We start from the raw sequence: 19215 nt of genomic DNA, 5'->3' as shown, positions 1-19215 counted from the left end.
AAATTTGTAAACAATTGAATTTTAGATGTGGGGACACATTGTTAAAGTGGAGGTTCACCCTAAAACAATTATATAAAACATTACATCCAGCATACTAATGACATGTACAGTATGCTGGTATTTTTTTTTTTTCACCGTACATACCGTTTAATTGTTATTTTCCCCCCGGGTTCTGATTCCCGCGGGACTGGGCATTCCTATTGAAAGCTTAGATGATTGACGTCTGGTGAAAAACTTCCCATGGCGCACAAAGCGCGTCAGTTTTTCGTAAATAGCCGACCTGCGAGTCGGTGCTATATATCAAAAAAAGTATTTTTTCCCAGAAAAGTGCGCTTACAAGACTGCTGCACACATACGGAGCGACAAAGTATTTTAACGAGCGCCATTTTATTCTCTAGGGGTTTTTTAATTTATATATATATATATTTATTAAAATGTTTTGGGGTTCTAATTAGAGGGGAGGAGAGATGGGAAGCTCCATTAGCATTGATGGTTGTCTTGACATACCAACGGCCACCACAAGATGGCACCTGATCACAGAAGGAAGCATAGGCCTGCAGAAGGCCGCAAATCTGCAGCGATCGCACGGAGACACAGGATACCCCAGCTGTGCTGCGCCAGGTCGCCAATTCTAGTCACACTAGGCGACTTGGCGCACAGGGTTTGTTGAACCCTAATGTGACCAAACCAGAGAGGGCTGAAAATAGGGTACCGTAAGTACACATTTTTTTTTTTTTACAAGAGGTTAGTCAGGACAGCTGTTGGGAAGAAGGAGGGAACATTTTTAGGACTAGTTAGGTTTAGCCTGGAATTCTAATTTTAAACACCGACATGGGAATTTATCCAATATAAAAGTCAACAACAAAATTGTGCCATTTTATACAAACCACCAATATTAGCCACTGGGGCTTTAGAATCCTGACCAATGTGCAGTTTTATACAAATCGATCTAGAAATTATTCTGGATTCACTAAGTTTATTAATACAACAGATTCTTGCACCATTCCACATTTAAGACAATTTTGTATAAAAAAAAAAAGAAAAAAGAAAAAAAGAAGGGAGTTATAACTGAGCAAGGTAACAAGTCCACCTGCAGTAATGCCGGATGCACGGGTTTAAGGTTACCAACATTATATCGTTTTACCAATTCCGTTTGCTACAGTTATACTTTCTAGCTTAATTGTATTTTTGCACCTCTATGAAGTGGAAAACAGTATTTTTCTACAATTCCACTGAGGCCAGTCATGATGATGACCACAGACGGCCTTATTGCACCATAAAAATCTATTTTTTGGAAAGTGAAAAGGCCATTAAAGTTCAACCTAAAGGATCACAGTGGCTAAAAGACAAGCTGACAATAAAAGTAAAGTACTTGTGCCGATTCTGCTGCCTGTGAAGATTGACAGAGAACAATGAGCAACATGGGGTGTGTGTGTGTGTGGTCCATTGAACACATGTATGATCTTGCTGCTGGGGGGGGGGCTGCCTATCAACAGATTACAGATTTGTGTGACTGGAGCATGGAATGCAGACACCACTTATACGGCTGTAAAAATGGCAGACAAAATCTTCCAAATGTGATTGCCCTTTCCCCCCCAAGTATTCGTTGGCCAGGTATATCAGTTTGTAGTACACACGTGGGTGTACTACAAATCACAGGACCCCATGCAGCATACCCGACCAGGGCCCCTTCCCCAGGCCGAAATTGACTAAGGACAGAGATTTATCAGTGCCTCTCTGTAGATGAATGAATATGAAGGGTTCCTAAGCTTCCTGTTCTTTTTTAAAAACGAAGCATTGTAAATAGTTTACTATGCTTCAGTGATGAATGGACACAAAAGTGATTGGTACCGATCGTGTTCATTCAGGAAGGGGCCAGAAAATTTGATACTTACCGGTCCTTCCCCCGCTCTCCATCCCGCAGCAGCTGCAGGCAGGAGAGGAGGGAAGACGGCAGCACTGCGAGGGAAAGGGGCACATGGGGGGGGCAGACAGCAGATGGAAAGGGCGCATGTGTTAGAACCAATCATCCTGCAATGCAGACAGAGGGAGAAAGAAGAGAAGCCGTCAGTGCTGCAAGGGGAGGCAGAAAAGGATTGGTGTCTGCAATAAGACAGTACAGCTTGACCTCCTGCTCAGCAGGTGCCCCCTTTGAGCAGATGGGTTATGGGCCCAGTACAGGAGGCCCTGTTGCCCAATCTGACTGAAATAGGCTGGATCAGAAAATCAATCACCTTGTTGTCTATTGGCAGCTAGGTGCTATAGCTCAGTGTTTCCCAACTCCAGTCCTCAAGGCACACCAACAGGTCATGTTTTCAGGCTTTCCATTATTTTGCACAGGTGATTTGATCAGTTTCACTGCCTTAGTAATTACCACAGCCGTTTCATCTGAGGGAAATCCTGAAAACATGACCTGTTGGTGTGCCTTGAGGACTGGAGTTGGGAAACACTGCTATAGCTAGAAGGTTCTCAGGATTCATTTTGGGGCTGTGCCTAGAGGTCTGAGAAAAAAATAAAAGTCATGCCCATGTCACAAAAACTGCCAATCTAGCACAAACTGGGCGCTACAATAAAAACATAAGGCAGGTTTGTAATTTTATGAAGCAACTGCACCAAACTGAAGGTTAATGCTGGGGTCACACTGTTGTGATGTGGCTAATGCACGTTACGTCACTAGAACAGCCTGATCATTTGAATGGGCTGCCCAACGCACCACAAAAGGGGGCAAGTCATTTTTATTATTAAACCTGGGTTCATGCATATGTGATCTCTGCACAGGTCTCACACCGCATGGCAATCGCAGTGCGTTTGTGATCTGCGGGTGTCAATACAAAAAGGAGAGGAGAGAGTTTTCTCAGCTAAACACACTCTCCTGCATGCTTGAGCTAAGGGCAGATTGATTCCAGGAAGTAAAGTGCATCACGAATCATTTGCCCTTATTCAAGACGGCCACGGCTAGAAATGCTATAGGGGGGTGCATTTCAAAGTGATTTCGCAACAAAAATAACGACATGGATGAATGGGGAAGCTTGCTATGAATATTAAAAATGAATGAAATTGAGTTTGTGGTGCTCAGATTCAGGGAAGATCCACTTTAGGCTGGGTTCACATATATGCAAATTAGATGCGTTTTTTAACCGCATCCAATTCGCATAACATGTGAATGTGAGCGGCTTTCAATGGAGACGATTGACATGTCCAAAACAACCGCAGTGCATTTAAAAAAAAAAAAAAAAAAAAGGAGGCACACCTGTAGCACAGCAGCTCTCATTGGCTCTTTTGACTCACCCCCCCCCCTCCCTGGCAAACTCATAAGAGGATAATGAGCAGACAGGAAACAGGAAGTGGGCTGCAAAAGGGTATTTACAGTGAAACCTCGGATTGCGAGTAACGCGGTTAACAAGCGTTTTGCAATAAGAGGATTTTTTTCTTTAAAATCTTGGCCGGTTTGCGACTGTTGTCTCGCAAAACGCACAGGATTCAAGCCTCTGTGGTGTGCAGTACTGCATCTGACCAGAGGTGCAGGTGCGCCGGAGCCGATCGGAAACACGTGCCAATACTCCGTTCCCGAGTTTAGCCAAGCTGTCCGAGTATTTCCAAGGCTCTCCGGCGCCCCCCCACCTCTGGCCACATGCGGTATTGCATGCCATAGTAGTCTATGTGGAACAAATTATTTTCCTTTCCATTGACTTCTATGGGGAAACTTGCTTTGATATGCGAGTGCTTTGGATTACGAGCATTCCCTGGAACGGAGTATGCTCGTAATCCAAGGTTCCACTGTACTGGCAAAAAATATATAAAAAATGTTTACTAGCCAAAAATTAAAACAAGGGTTAGAAGATTTAATAGATTTGGGGGGAAATGACTGGAGGTAAGAACAAATGAGACTGCAGCACACCAACACGCGAGTTACCACAACAGAACAGTGTGGAACAGCCCAAGTCAACTTGTATTTTAGCTTGTGATCCTTTCAAACTCTGTTCTCTTTAACCAAGTAAGCACCAGTTCAACAACTTGATTTTTATTTTTTATTTTTTTTGTCATTGAAAATATTTTTTCTATTGCGGTAGCATATTATGGATTTTAGCTTAATAAAAAGGCAACAGATTTATTCTCCACACTATGATGGGAAAAGACAAGTTGTCCATCTAGTATTCTTTTTTTGTGGGAGATCTAGGATTTTATGTGGTGGGAATACATAGCTTAATCTGAACAAGTAAACTGTTTTTTTTTTTTTTTGAGAAGAAAAAGAAAGTAGAGTTGCCGCTGGTCCTACGGAGACAAATGCTCCATAAAAGAGGCTCCTAGGTGTAGTGTGCAAAATATACACAAGGTGCTAAACGATCCAAAGTGACTATGTAAACTACTAGAATGACTCCACAGTATATCATAAATGCAGCTATGAAAATAAAAAAAAAAAATACATAAAATATATATATCACAGTGCTGTGCAAATTAGGGCCGAAACAACTAATCGATTAATCGACAACTAATCGATTATGAAATGAATCGATTACAATTTTCATAATTGATTAATCGGTCAGTAACATAATGGGGTTAAAAAACCTAACATTAGCCCTTTATAGAACAAAAAAGCAAATCGCTACTGTAAATATTACTTTCACTGTCCTTACAGTAGCGATTATTTGCTCTTTTTGTACTTATTTTTTTTTATCCCCATTATGTTACTAAACATCTCAGGCCTGGGTCACACCTCTGTTTTTTGGTGCTTTTTGCAGAAACACACTACAGTTCATTTACATGTTTTCCTATGGGACACGTTCACATCCATGATTTTTTTTCAGCTGCTGCGTATTTGGAAAGGGCGAGGACTTTTTAACACAAAACGGTGCCATTTTTTATTTTTTTTGGTTCAATATACTTCAATAGAGAAGCTGCCGAAAAGCATGTAATGTGTTTTTGCGGCAATTTGTGTTTTGTAATCTGCCCAACAACAAATTGGCCCAAAAAATATGTAAAAAATGCAAATTTTAATGCCATTATCCGATTAATCGAAACAATAATCGGCCAACTAATCGATTATGAAAATAATCGTTAGTTGCAGCCCTAGTGCAAATTAAAGTGGAGTTCCACCCATAAATATAACATTACATCAGTAGTTTTAAAAAAATGTCATTAGTCCTTTAAGAAAAAAAAAATATTTTTTAGATGCCTTCAAAGTGTTGTTGCTAGGCAGAATAGTTAATCTTCCCACTTCCTGCACCTAGGTGCTTAAGCTTCCTAACCTACACCGCACAGACTCCTGGGAATGTAGTGGGTGTAACTTTCCAGGAGTCTGTGCACTCCCCAGTCTCGAAGAATCATGTGACTTGGACAGCACAGGTGCTGAAATCTGATCTGAAACCTATTACACTGCTTGTGCAGCACTGAGCATGTGCGAGATCTGCAAGGCTGAAATCCAGGAAGTCATACAGTCTGGCTTAATGATGCCCACACTTAAGATAGCCCCAGTCAATTTCTATTTTATAAAGTGTCTAAACGCTGTAACAACCTAAGAAAAACGGACCTTAGTTTACAGACTAACTTTACTAGAATACATTAAGCTTGTGTATTACAGGGGTATTTATATTTAAAAAGTGAAATTGTGTCCGGAACTCCGCTTTAAAGTGCTAGGTAAAGAAAATGTGCAAAACGTAAAATTGGTACAGGAATTTTACCTTTTGCACATTTTCTTTACCTAGCAGTGTTTACATAGGCACAATAGCACTTTAATTTGCACAGCACTGTGATATATATTTTATGTAATTTTATTATTTATTTTCATAGCTGCATTTATGATATATACTGTGGAGTCATTCTAGTAGTTTACATAGGCACTTGGCACTTTGGATCGTTTAGCACTTTGTGTATATTTTGCACACTACACCTAGGAGCCTCTTTTATGGAGCATTTGTCTCCGTAGGTCTAGCGCCAACTCTACTTTCTTTTTCTTCTCAACACTTTCTTGCTCCACTTAGGTGGAAGCAATTAGTAGAGGCAGCTGTCCACTGATCACCTTCAACCATACCTAGTCCAATACCAAATACTTTTACTGTCACTGGTGTTTTTAATCATACTTGCGCGGATTTATTTTAACACGTTTTTTTTTTTTCAATTTTTTTCTTTTCTTTAAGCCATATAGACACCTCATTTCCTGCTACAAAAACGGAGATACGAGCATTAGTACAATTAGTGTTAGCATTCATAAGAACATGCAGTTTAAGGATTCTGCTTCATCGTTCCACAGAATGCACAAATCGTCTTCTGTATAGGCAGAAGAATAGACAGATACACTTAAAGCTTGAAGTGTCATACTTGATTATTTTTCTAAATACAGGTACATGTGCTTTTTATTATTATTTTTTTTTTATCATTTAACTGATACACGTTGAGCATATTTCTAAAGTCTATGAGGTGATAACCTGGAAGGTAAAGACGGGACAATAAGAAATGTTGCTTTTTTATTATTTTGACTTAATGGGCTCCCTCTCTAGCCACCGCACTCTGACCTTTTGCTTATAATGATACTCTTTAAGGAAGTCTTGTAACATAGATGGCAGAGGAAGTAGATCAATGCCATCGTACGTGGTAGACTTGCAAATCACTGCTCTGCAGACATACTGCAAGCTAAAAGGGAAAGTTCTGTTTAAAGGTACCGTCAGCAAGGGCTCGAAAAACATGCAAGAGCTGGGATCTTTATAGTGTTCTAAGAGTCCTGTAACAGTGGAGGAGTGAAACACACAGGGGTCGTGAGCGTCAAAGCTGAAGTTGTGGTTCCACTGCTCGATGCGTGCATGCAGAGATCGGTTGTAGCGGCGGAAGCTCACGGAGAATAGATAGTCCTCTTGTGCAGAATCCCTGAGCAAAAATGTGCCCTCTGGCCGGCCTTCCAACAAGGCCTCTGCCTCGTAGCGATCCATGACCCCCCAGTAACATGGGTTGCTTGTGATTTCTACCAGATCTGGCACAAGGCAGTGAATATAATCGATCTGGGTGTGCACTTTCCAGGCTCCCTGTCTATTCGTTTGAATATGGCTGTCTCCTGAAAACTGGCGCTGCTTCTGACGCCGTGACTGCAGGCAGAGTGTCGGCCCGTCTTCTTCAGACTCGCACCCGCCTTGTGACGTTGCACCGTTGTCACCGGTCGTGTCGGCCATGCCAGGAGCAAGTTTTGGTCCAAGCTTATATACAGGGTTGACTTGTGCTGTCGCTTCAAAAGTGTGGATTTGGGCATTAGGTGGAGGGTCAACGCCTTCCTCAATACTAAGCCTACGCCTCTCCCGTAATCTATCCTCTTCATCTTCGGCAGAAAGCAAAGACTGCTCAAACGTGTCCAGTATGCTTGTGTGTGGACTGACGGGTGCTGTATGCTGTTTAATCAGGTGCCATTTTTGGGCCAGATCAGATCCAGCAGGAAAGGGGCATTTTTCAAGCATCAGTTCAGAGAGATGAATTTTCCTCTTAGTAGTGAAAAGTGGCTTTGCCTGCCTATTATAAGCTCTAATCGGAAAACACAAGCCCACGGTCTCATTCAGCCTCTGCCGTAAACTGCGACTTCCAACTGCCCTGCTCGAAACGACCTCCATATCGTGTACTGATCCAACCACATGACGCCTCTCTCGCCTCTGAAGCCCGCTCCTTTGCCTACCGATTTTTTTGTCTGATTCAATAGAGTTCTGAGTTTTGGTGGAGCATGAATGCTTCTTTTTGCCACCCCACGGGGCATGGCGAGTATACGAGTCTCTACGTGCCAGGCGGGCACCTGCGCTTAGACCCACATCATTGCCCCTTTCAATACTAATTTCAACTAACTGTGGCATTTCAGAAACACAGTTTGGGTTCCTCCTACTGGAACTACTGCAAGGACTCAGGCTCCTTTGAGAAGAAATGTTTTGGTGTAGGGGACTAGCTGACTGTAAGGAGGCCGGACCAGCGGAACCCTCTGCTTTATCCCCACCATTCGAACATCTGTTGGCATTAACATCCACAATGTCATTTTGATTCCCATCATCCTCATGGCTAAAGAGATTCTGGCACCGATATTTGAATGTGTTCCACATTTTTCCAACTTTATCCATTGAACGACTAACCTGCAAATACAGAAAGAGATGATCAGTCACCGAGCTAAACAAACATAAAATAAGCAGGAGTTGGAATCAAAAATAATAAAAACAGCAGAAAAAACTAGCTTAAAGTGGTAGTAAATCCACTTTATCATCTTATACCTACAGGTAAAGCCTATAATAAGTCTTACCTATAGGTACAGTGAATATCTCCTAAACGTGCAGTTTAGGACAGGGGTATGCAAACTGTGGCCCTCCAGCTGTTGCAGAACCACAAGTTCCATGAGGCATTGCAACACTGAGTCACAAGCATGACACCCTTTATATTAAAAAACACAGAGACTTCACATGTGTGCATACACCATTTTCAGCCATCTGGAAGCTGTAAGACACAGCATTTCCAAGAAGCAAGCTGTAATGCCTCCATCACATGATTTTTTTTACACTTTTAAATTACATTTTCATTAAAATCATCTTTTAATCATTTAAATACATAAATACATAATTTGCACCAAAAATGGTCTCTACATTTAGAAAAACGAAAAGGCAACATTTGGTCAACTTAAGGAAATTTTTCAAAACTAAAATAGGGTCATTCAAAATGCTTCCAACACAAAATGCTAAACAAAGAAGTTCACCACATATTGGCAACGGGTATACAAGCAGACCAACGCGACATATAAACGAATAAAGGGTCTGGAGGACATTGGTTATAAAGAAAGGTTGCGAGTAGGGATGTCCCGATACCGATCCCATTATCGGTTCCGATACCGAGCATTTCCCCGGGTACTTGTAGGAAATGCTCCGATGCTTCACCTGATACTTGGGTGGTCAGGGTGATCGGTGCGGCAGGGGAGTTGCAAGCACTGATCTGCCCCTGTTCAGCTGCTTTAGTTAAAGTTATACATCAGTGATCGGTGCTTGTAACTTCCCCCAAAGCCACACCGATCACCGCTGACTGTCATCCTCAGTGCTGTCCCCCTTAATGCTGCTCTCCTCCTGCGATTTGTCAGGATGGAAAGCGGAGGTAGGAGCCGCTAAATCCAGCTCCTCCCTTTTTCAAATGAACAGTCAGTGATCACCGATTCTGTCCATTCACATAACTGAGCATCATAACCTGTGTTTACAATGCTTCAGTTTATGAATGGAGAGGAGCTTCTCTCCATTAATTTTAGCTGAGGCTGCAGAGAAAAGGACTGGGGAATCCGTGTCCTTCGTCCCTTTCTCTGTCTCAAAGGGGAGATGTCAGAGGTCTGTTAAGACCCCTGATATCTCACCAAAGACCCACCCCCAATAGGGCTGATAAAAAAATAATAATAATAATAATAATAATAATAATAATTTGCAATGAATACATAAAAAACACTGACAATCCACTCCCCCCCCACCCTTAAAAAAAAAAAAAAAAAAAAAGAAAAGAAAGAAAGCACAAAAATGTGTGTATATATATATATATATATATATATATATATATATATATATATATATATATATATATATATATATATATATAATCTGTATGCAATCTGTATCGGCGAGTACTTGGAAGAAAAAAAAAGTATCGGTACTTGTACTCGGTCTCAAAAAAGTGGTATCAGGACAGCCCTAGTTGTGAGCACTGAACTTATGGTCTCTGGAGAAGAGACGTTTGAGAGGGGATAGGATTTCAATGTACAAATACCGTACTGGTGACCCCACAATAGGGATAAAACTTTTCCACAGAAGGGAGTTTAATAAGACACATGGCCACTCATTAACATAAAAAGTAAAGAGGTTTAAACTACGTAGAGGGTTCTTTACTGTAAAAACGGCGAGGATGTGTAATTCCCGTCCACAGGCGGTGGTCTCAGCGGGTAGCATCGATAGTTTAAAAAAAACTATTAGATAAACACCTGAATGACCGCAACATACAGGGATATACAATGTAATACTGACATATAATCACACACATAGGTTGTGTCTTTTCCAACCTCACCTACTATGCAACATTATATTTAGCATACTGTGGCACGGAGAGGCCATGCCACTGTTTGATAAGATCGTTTTGGAGAAAACAGGCCCACTAATGGCACAGGTGTGCGCTTGTCCCTTTAATACAGGGATATGCAATTAGCAGACCTCCAGCTGTTGCAAAACTACAAGTCCCATCATGCCTCTGGGTGTCATGCTTGTGGCTGTCAGAATCTTGCTATGCCTCATGGGACTTGTAGTTCTGCAACAGCTGGAGGTCCGCTAATTGCTTATCCCTGCTTTAGTATCAGGATTACTCCCAAGGGGGGACGTGATTATAAGGGAGATGGGACAGGCCAGGAAGCCGACGGACAGGATCTCACCCAGCGATCAGAGGTGCCCGAGTCTACGAGAGACGTCCTTTACAGCTGGGAGCTGCAAAATGACAGACAAAAAAAAAAAAAAGCGTACAGCATTTGTCTACTAGCACTGGGGATGGGTGCTAGATGGTCTGGAGCAGTGGTCATCAACCTTGTGCTGCAGGGCCCACTAACAGGCCAGGTTTGCAAGATAACTGAAATACATCACAGCCGATATCATTTGCTCCTCAGTGATTGCAGTATTCTAGACTGCATCTCTCCAAGGTAATACATAAAACCTGGCCTGTTATGCCTCCTTTCCACTGAGCGGATCGGTTCGGGACGCTTAGAATGGAACGGGTTAGAATGGTCCGGTCTATTCTGCTGAGCATTTCCACTGCAAATCGGACCATCCGGGACCATACAAAGTTTAGAAAAAAAGCCTAGCACGTCCACCAATCAGTGAGATGTATTTGTAGGTCCGCCCTAATGGAACCGTTCCATTTTCTATGGCCCCACATCTGACGCAGGACCCAGAATGGTCTGGTACGGTTCGCTTTTATGGCACGCTTTCATAATGGAAACAACCAAAATAGCGTACCGTACAGAACCGTACCGAACCGATCCGCTCAGTGGAAACGAGGCATTAGTGGGCCCTGCAGGACAGGGTTGATGACCACTGGTCTGGAGGACCAAGGCATGAGGCCTGAGCAGTAGACCTGCAAAGAGTCTGGAGCCTTGAATATTGCTCTTTGTTGTCTGGATGGTGAGAACCCACTGTGTGGGAAGCTATACATTTGTGAAATTTTGTTTTCTTTAAAAAAAAAGTGGGCAGGAAGAGTCCTGAAACCTACTTCTGGGGTGGAGTAAACGCACTATTTTGCATTACCAATGAGCTGCAAAACCCCCAACTTGTCACAATACGCACACTTTGGTTATGTTGCAGCCCGATACTGCAGTTTTTGCCTAGATGTGTGCAATAATCCTGTCTGAGGCCTGCAGGCAGCTGCTCGGACCTCATGACTTGTGCTCAGATACAGTATGCATAGTGAGTTGTGAGGCCCTTTATAGAGAGGCGTGTGTCTTTCCAAATCACGTCTAATCAATATAATTTAGCACAAGTGGACTCCAATCAGGGTGTAGAAACCCCTCCGCAATGATCAGGAGAAATGGGAGGCACGTGAGCTGAATTTCAAGTGTTGTTACAAAGGGTCTGAATACTTAGGCCAATGAGATATCTCAGCTTTTCATACATTTGCAAACATTTCTATAATAACAAACATAACCAAATTGAAAAAAGTGAAGGGGGTCTGAATACTTTATGAACGGGCGGTGTGTGCGTACATATAGATGCACTAAGGCTGCAACTAACGATTATTTTCATAATCGATTAGTTGGCTGATTAATCGATTAATCGTATAATAGCCTTAAAAAAAATAAAAATTGCATTTTTACATTTTTTTCGGCCAATTTGTTGTTGGGCAGATTACAAAACACAAATTGCCGCAAAAACACATTACATGCTTTTCTGTGGCTTCTCCATTGAAGTATATTGAACCAAAAAAAAAAATAAAAAAATAACCCCGTTTTGCGTTAAAAAGTCCTTGCCCTTTACAAATATGCAGCAGCTGAAAAAAAATTGTGAACGTGTCCCATAGGAAAACATGTAAATTAACTGTAGTGTGTTTCTGCAAAAAGCACCAAAAAACAGAGGTGTGACCCAGGCCTGAGATGTTTAGTAACATAATGGGGATAAAAAAACAAAAATAAGTACAAAAAGAGCAAATAATCGCTACTGTAAGGAGTTAATTTTTTTACTGTGGGACAGTGAAAGTAATATTTACAGTAGTGATTTGCTTTTTTGTACTATAAAGGGCTAATTTTTGTTTTTTTTAACCCCCATTATGTTACTGGCCGATTAATCGATTAGTTGTTTCGGCCCGAAGATACACACACACTTCGATAAGATTTGCATCACTCAAATGTGATTTTTTTTTTTTTTTTTAATAGATCCAATATTCACTTATGCAAGTATAAAATATAATGCAAAAAGGTCTCTCTTTACAGTATATTCATCACAATGTGTGCCAGGAAGTTGGTAAGAATTGCAAAAACATTAACACCCCTCTACCTTAAAACAGGAAACGTGAATCAAAATAATACTGGTTAGACCGTTAGAGTGTAGACAAAAACACAGCTGACAACATGTGACAGCTTTGCAAAAACATTAGGAGCCCTTACATAATCTGACAATAACATGAACTTTGTTTTCTTTCATTGTTACAACGAAAATTCCTCTGTCATCTCATTACTCAGTAGTATTTTATTACTTTAAAAGCAGAACTCTGGGAAATAAACACCCGACCCCCCCCCCCCCCCCCCACACACACACACTTTTTTTTATGCATGCTAAAATTCTGCCGACTTTGATAGCTGCAGCTCGACATTGCATGCTATTGCTCACCCCAATCTATCATCTATTAGGACCCCCAAGATCTTTCTCCATCCTCTATTTCCCCCAGCGGTTCTCCCTCTAGTGAGTAGTTTGCATTCGTTTTTGCCACCAAGTGAATTTCTTTAAAGTGGTTGTATAGTCCATTTTTGGATGTTTACCTACAGGTAAGCCTATAATAAGGCTTACCTGTAGGTAAAAAAAGTATCTCCTAAACCTTTATGGTATGCTGAACTCACAATGCACAGCCATCGTATGGGATCGGCCCCGCAGTCCGGGTGTGAATCACATGCGATGTCTGTGTTCGGACAAATGTGAACCTAGGCTTAATCACCGTTTACATTTTGATCAATTAGTCAAATCTCTGTCAGACTGGATGAAACTCTTCCAAGTATACTGTCGGCTTTAATTTAGTCCCACCAGAGCACCCAAGATATGAATCCCCTTTGGCACTTATGCTTTATCCTGCCACAGAGTGATGTACTCAGAAGAGATCCTTTGTTGGGCGGCATTCACCCCCGAGCATCACGTTTTGTTGCAGCGTTTGAGTTGTGGCATTGTTGTATTGCCATATATACTCGAGTATAAGTTGAGTTTTTCAGCACTTTTTTTGTGCCGAAAATGCCCCCCTCAGCTTATACTCGAGTCACCTTTTTGCGCCTGATGTCCCAGATTTTGGGGACCCGGTACTGGCCGGCCTTAAGTCCCCTGGCACACAAACTTAGCACTCATGAAGCCCCACTTCCTCTACAAGTGTGTAAAGTTTGTTGTCCGGGGGACCTATGGCCGGGGACCCCTTCTATAGACTCCCATGTTAAACGGTAATTTCTCTGGTAAATTTGGGGACCCGATACTGGCAGATCATAGGTCCCCTGGACCCGGAACACGTAGCCCAATTTCTCCTCTACAAGTGTGCAAAGTTTGTTGTCTGGGGGACCTACGGCTGGGGAGCACCGATTTTTCAAAGCTGGGCACCCCTTCCATAGACTCCTATGTTAAAACGTCAGTCTAGGCATGGGCACAGTGAGGCATGCACATTGACACCCTAGGCTTATAGTCAATACTCGTGTCAATACGTTTTCCCATTTTTTTGTGGTAAAATTAGGTGCCTCGGCTTATATTCAGGTAGGCTTTTACTCGAGTATATACGGTAGCCAAAAATATCTGTGGCATCATTTTTTGTACTGCTTCCCAAGTTCTTTTCATCTCCTTTTTGGTTTTCGCTGTGTTCTGTGGCATTTTCTGCTTTCCAAACAATGAGGGATAAAACGGCGCCTTTCATTGGCTGCAGTCGCAGTAACGTCATCTTTGAAAGAAAAATGATCCAAAGATTCTGGGTCCATCAGGTTATTGCTGATCGAAAACAGGGGGGTTAGTCCTGTGTCATGTACAACAACCTATATTCAAATGTCAATTTGAGTTCTAGAAGTTTTTTTCCCCTTGTTGTACTGATTATTTTTTTTTTAACTCCTTCTTGTAAAAAAAAAACATATTTTTTGCAGCTTTTACATGCATTTGTAAAAATGTATACCGTATTTTCCGGCGTACAAGACGACTTTCTGGATGCAAAAACATGCATCCAATGTCGGGGGTCATCTTATATGCCGGGTACGGTCCCCCTGCTCACTTTTTTTTCCAGCGGTGACAGTCTCCGTGCTGCGAGCGCAAGCGTGAATGATTTAAAAGACGCTCCTTCTCCTCAGAGTGTTCTGTGATAGGAGGAACACAAATCTTCCCAGCAGCGCCTCTGTTCTGTGTTCCTCCCATCACAGATACCCTCTCATCCTCGGACGAGATGAGAAGACGTCCGTGATAGGCGGAAAACAGAGGCGCTGCTGGGAAAATTTGTGTTCCGCCTATCACAGAACACTCTGAAGAGAAGGCGCGGCTTTCAAATCATTCACGCTCGCGCTCGCAGCACGGAGACTGTCGCCACCTGCAAAAAAGTGAGTGTTTGCGATGATTGCACTGGGGGGCAACAAGTTCAGGCACAGTGAGGGGCAAGTGATGACACAGTGAGGGGCAAGTGATGACACAGTGAGGGGCAAGTGATGACACAGTGAGGGGCAAGTGATGACACAGTGAGGGGCAAGTGATGACACAGTGAGGGGCAAGTGATGACACAGTGAGGGGCAAGTGATGACACAGTGAGGGGCAAGTGATGACACAGTGGGGGCATGTAATGTAATGGCACAGTGAGGAATGTAATGTAATGGCACAGTGCAGTGAGATTTGAAAAAGCCTGTTTCTGTCAGCAGTTCTGGCTACCCCTCAGATTCCAGAAAAACTAGTAAGGGGGTAGTCTTATACAGTGAGTATATCCCAAAACCAAAATTTTTCCTGGAAAATTAGGGGGTCGTCTTATACGCCGGAAAATACGGTATATCTCAAACTTTTTTTTAATGCCAAATTGGGCTCTCATTTGGTGGTCATGGATCTCTCATTTTTGATCAAAGGAAAACTGCCACAAAAATGTGTTTAAAGAAGAGCTCCAGGTTCCTTCAGAAAAAACAAATAGGAGTCAGCAGCTACAAATACTGCAGCTGCTGACTTTTAATATTAGGACACTTTCCTGTCCAGGAATTCAGAGGTGTCCTCACCCGAGCCAATTCTTCAATCAACTATAGGGGGGCTTCCGTCACCATCTCCGCTAAGGGAAAGTGGCAGTGAAGCCTTTGCGGCTTCATAGTCGGTTCCCCACAGCGTTGCGCTCTGCGAATGGGCCAAACTCACTGCGGTGAACTTAGCCGAAAGTGTGAGCAGGTACCTGTCAAAACCAGGTACCCACCGCCCCTAAAAAGGTGGCACTGTATCGTCTCCACCTTGCTTGGTATTGCTGACCAAATATTCACATAATCACAACATTAGCATCCAAAGGACAGAGCATTATTATCCTATATTGGAAGAGGCCAATTACCCTCCAGGTAAAATAGGAAATCCCTCTTATGGCGCATACACACGATCGGTGATCTTTTCCCGTCTGAAAATTTGAGAACCAGCTCTCAAATTTTTGCTGTCTGAATTTCCGACCAAAAGCTCACATGGAAGATCACGTGTACGCAGCATATTTCACCTAAGCCAACAGCGCAGAAAATCATGCATACCAGTCATGTCTCTGTATGTGCAGTGTATAGTACTTACCTGTAAAATCAAGTAAAAAGGACACAGATAATTGTCAGATTCTTAATAAGGGTTTCTGCCTAAGGTAAAAATAAAAGAAAGAAAAAATAAGCTCCAAGTGTAGTGTAGGAGGAGAAAGTGTTAAACTTGGCAGTGGAAGTAATTCTGAGGCTAAAAGCAACGCGATGGCTAAACATACAAGTTGTTTCTAAATCAGTAACTGGAGTATGAATGATATTTGAATTTTTATTTAATTAATCGACAACTAATCGATTATGAAATTAATCGATTACAATTTTCATAATCGATTAATCGGGCAGTAACATAATGGGGTTAAAAAAAAAAAAAAACAAGAATTAGCAAATCGCTACTATAAATATTACTTTCTCTGTCCCACAGTAAAAAATGAACCCCTTACAGTAGCGATTATTTGCTCTTTTTGTACTCATTTTTGTTTTTTTAACTCCATTATGTTACTTAGGCTGCATTCACATCTAGGCAGACAAAATCGCAGAGTTTTGTCCCGCGAATTGCGGCGACAAATAGCGGCGTTTTGTACCGCGATTTGCGGCGACAAAACGCCGCGATTGTCCGCCTAGATGTGCCCCTAGATTGTCCCCCTATGGAGATGGTTCCCATCTCCTATGCCGAACGCCGCCTGAAAAAAAGGTCCGGGACTTTTTTTCAGGCGGCAGGCGTGGAGATGTGAACCACCTCCATAGAGGGCAATGTTAAATCATCCCTCTGGCGTCTCGGGGCGGCAGCGGCGTCACACTACAGGCGACAAAACGCTTAGGTGTGAATGGGGGCTAAACATCTCAGGCCTGGGTTCACACCTCTGTAGTGTGTTTCTACAAAAAGCACCAAAAAACTATTTATTTACATGTTTTCCTATGGGACACGTTCACTTCCATGATTTTTTTTCAGCTGCTGCGTATTTGGAAAGGGCAAGGACTTAACGCAAAACGGTGCCATTTTTTTTTTGGTTCAATATACTTCAATAGAGAAGTTGCAGAAAAGCATGTAATGTGTTTTTGCGGCAATTTGTGTTTTGTAATCTGCCCAACAACAAATAGGCCCAAAAAAATATTTAAAATGCAATTTTTTTTCTTAAAGGGTCACAAAAGGATTTTTTTTTTTTTTTAAGCTAAATAGCTTCCTTTACCTTACTGCAGTCCTGGTTTCATGTCCTCATTGTTAGCTTTTGCTTTGATGTTGCTGTAATTCTTCTCTGTTCTGGACGCTTCCTGGTTGTCTGTTTCCTGATCGCCACAGTACTGGGAGCTTTCTCTCTGTGGTCACTAATCAAGGAGGTGTGATTACTGTGTGTCTAAAACCCCTCAGCACCAATCAGTTTCGTTTTCCAAACCATCACTGCCCTGTATTGGCTCTCTGGCTCTGTACATCAGAGAACCAGGAAACAGCAAAAACGAAACTAAACTGTAGGTACATTATATGATTGGTTTTTATCTATTTTTAATCATTTTTAAAAGGAATCAGTTAACTATTATGTCTCTATACCCTGTAAACAGTCATTTCAGCAAAAAATTGTTTTTCCTTTAGTGACCATTTAAGGCTATTATACGATTAATCGAAACAATTGGCCAACTAATCGATTATGAAAATAATCGTTAGTTGCAGCCCTAATTTATATATACACTGTGCCTGTTTAATACTGCAATTGCCTGATACAATTATACTAAAATGTGTGAATATATTAGGGCTGCAACTAACGATTATTTTCATAATCGATTAGTTGGCCGATTATTGTTTCGATTAATCGGATAATAGCCTTAAAAAAATAAATAAAAAATGTGCATTTTTAAATTTTTTTGGGCCAATTTGTTGTCGGGCAGATTACAAAACACAAATTGCTGCAAAAACAAATTACGTGCTTTTCTGCAGGTTCTCCATTGAAGTAGTCCTAACAATAAACAATGAGTGTCCCCACAGTGGAGGCACATGCATTTACAGAGCTGGTCGGTAAGTAGGCTTGGTTTTTCCTTGGGCATTCCCCAGGTTTTTGTTGTTATCTGCTTTAGCCTTCCAATGCTACTTACTGTTTTGGCCAGCTATAGATGGGGGCGGTGGACACGTTTATGCTTCACCTGTGGTGTTTATATTGGTCCATCAGTGCACCAACACCTTTGCAGCCATTGTGCTACATGCTGGGTGTTTGGTGTGCTCCTGTACCTTTAAGGAGGGGTGGCTTCCCTTCAGTTCGCCTGCCCCTGTCTATCCATTAAAATGCATGTGCCTCCACTGTGGGGACACTCATTGTTTAGTGTTAGGACCACAGATTACAGGGTGCCTTGGCGCGGCTCTGTGGCTCACGCATGTGTTTGCAAATGCGTGCGGACAAAACCCCTGTTTTTAACACATACTGTAGACAGGTTAATTAGTTTTCTGCTAGCTGGTCGGTAAGTAGGCTTGGTTTTTCCCTGGGCATTCCCCAGGTTTTTGTTGTTCTCTATTAAAAGTATATTGAACCAAAAAAAAAAAAACGTTAAAAAGTCCTTGCCCTTTCCAAATACGCAGCAGCTTCGTTTTTTTTTTTTACTGTGGGACAGTGAAAGTAATATTTACAGTAGCGATTTGCTTTTTTGTACTATAAAAGGGCTAAATTTGTTTTTTTTAACCCCCTTATGTTACTGGCCGATTAATCAATTATGAAAATTGTAATCGATTAATCGATTAGTTGTTTCGGCCCTAATATATAATAAAAAAACCTGTGTGGAGTAGCCTCCCCATGACCCCCCCCCCAAATTACTTAGCTGAATTCCATCTCTCGACAGCGATGTCTACGAGTGTCTTAGCCGTCCGAGACTCTCCTGATTGGCGGAGACACAGCAGCAGTACCATTGGCTGACTGACAGTTGCGGGAGCCAATCAGAAGAGAGGCGGTGGGGCTGGGTCGGGGCACTTTGAATGGACACACAGAGCTCGGGTGCCCCCCATAGCAAGCTGCTTTGTATGGGGGCACTTAACAGGAGGGAGGGGTCAGGAGCACAGAAGAGGGAGAAGAGGAAGATCTGGGCTGCTCTGTGCAAAACCAACTAACACAGGAGGTGGCAAATAACTTTGCTTTTTAAAAACCTTGATTTTTTTACAATCACTTTACACATACCGACTCTGCTAAATGTGGCCTAGGCAGTAAGCCTCAATGACATCTGGCCAAAAAAAAAATGTTAACCAATATTAACAGTGTGGTCAGATTTCTGGCTCTTTGTAGTATACAGGGAACGATTACTCAAACCGATTGGCTCTGCTC

General features: G+C 42.1%; 1 protein-coding gene across 4 annotated transcripts in view; it reads right to left on the bottom strand.

The window, feature by feature from the left end:
• Positions 1-6100: 6100 nt before the first annotated feature.
• SOCS5 (suppressor of cytokine signaling 5) overlaps positions 6101-19215 on the bottom strand; it is a 63767-nt gene continuing 50652 nt past the window's right edge. For 3 of the 4 annotated variants that reach the window (XM_040351569.1, XM_040351565.1, XM_040351568.1), the window contains one exon: positions 6101-8090. In XM_040351569.1, the coding sequence (XP_040207503.1) occupies positions 6465-8078 (1614 nt within the window). In that variant the 5' untranslated portion in view covers positions 8079-8090 and the 3' untranslated portion in view covers positions 6101-6464. Of the gene's footprint in view, positions 8091-15965; positions 16025-19215 lie in introns of all 4 variants that reach the window. The other variant, XM_040351566.1, reaches the window with a different exon arrangement.

The sequence above is a fragment of the Rana temporaria genome, chromosome 4 (assembly GCF_905171775.1).
Source record: "Rana temporaria chromosome 4, aRanTem1.1, whole genome shotgun sequence".
In the NCBI taxonomy this organism is placed as follows: domain Eukaryota; kingdom Metazoa; phylum Chordata; class Amphibia; order Anura; family Ranidae; genus Rana; species Rana temporaria.
Note: the sequence above shows the minus strand (reverse complement) of the source record. Positions and strands in the feature narration are given on the sequence as shown.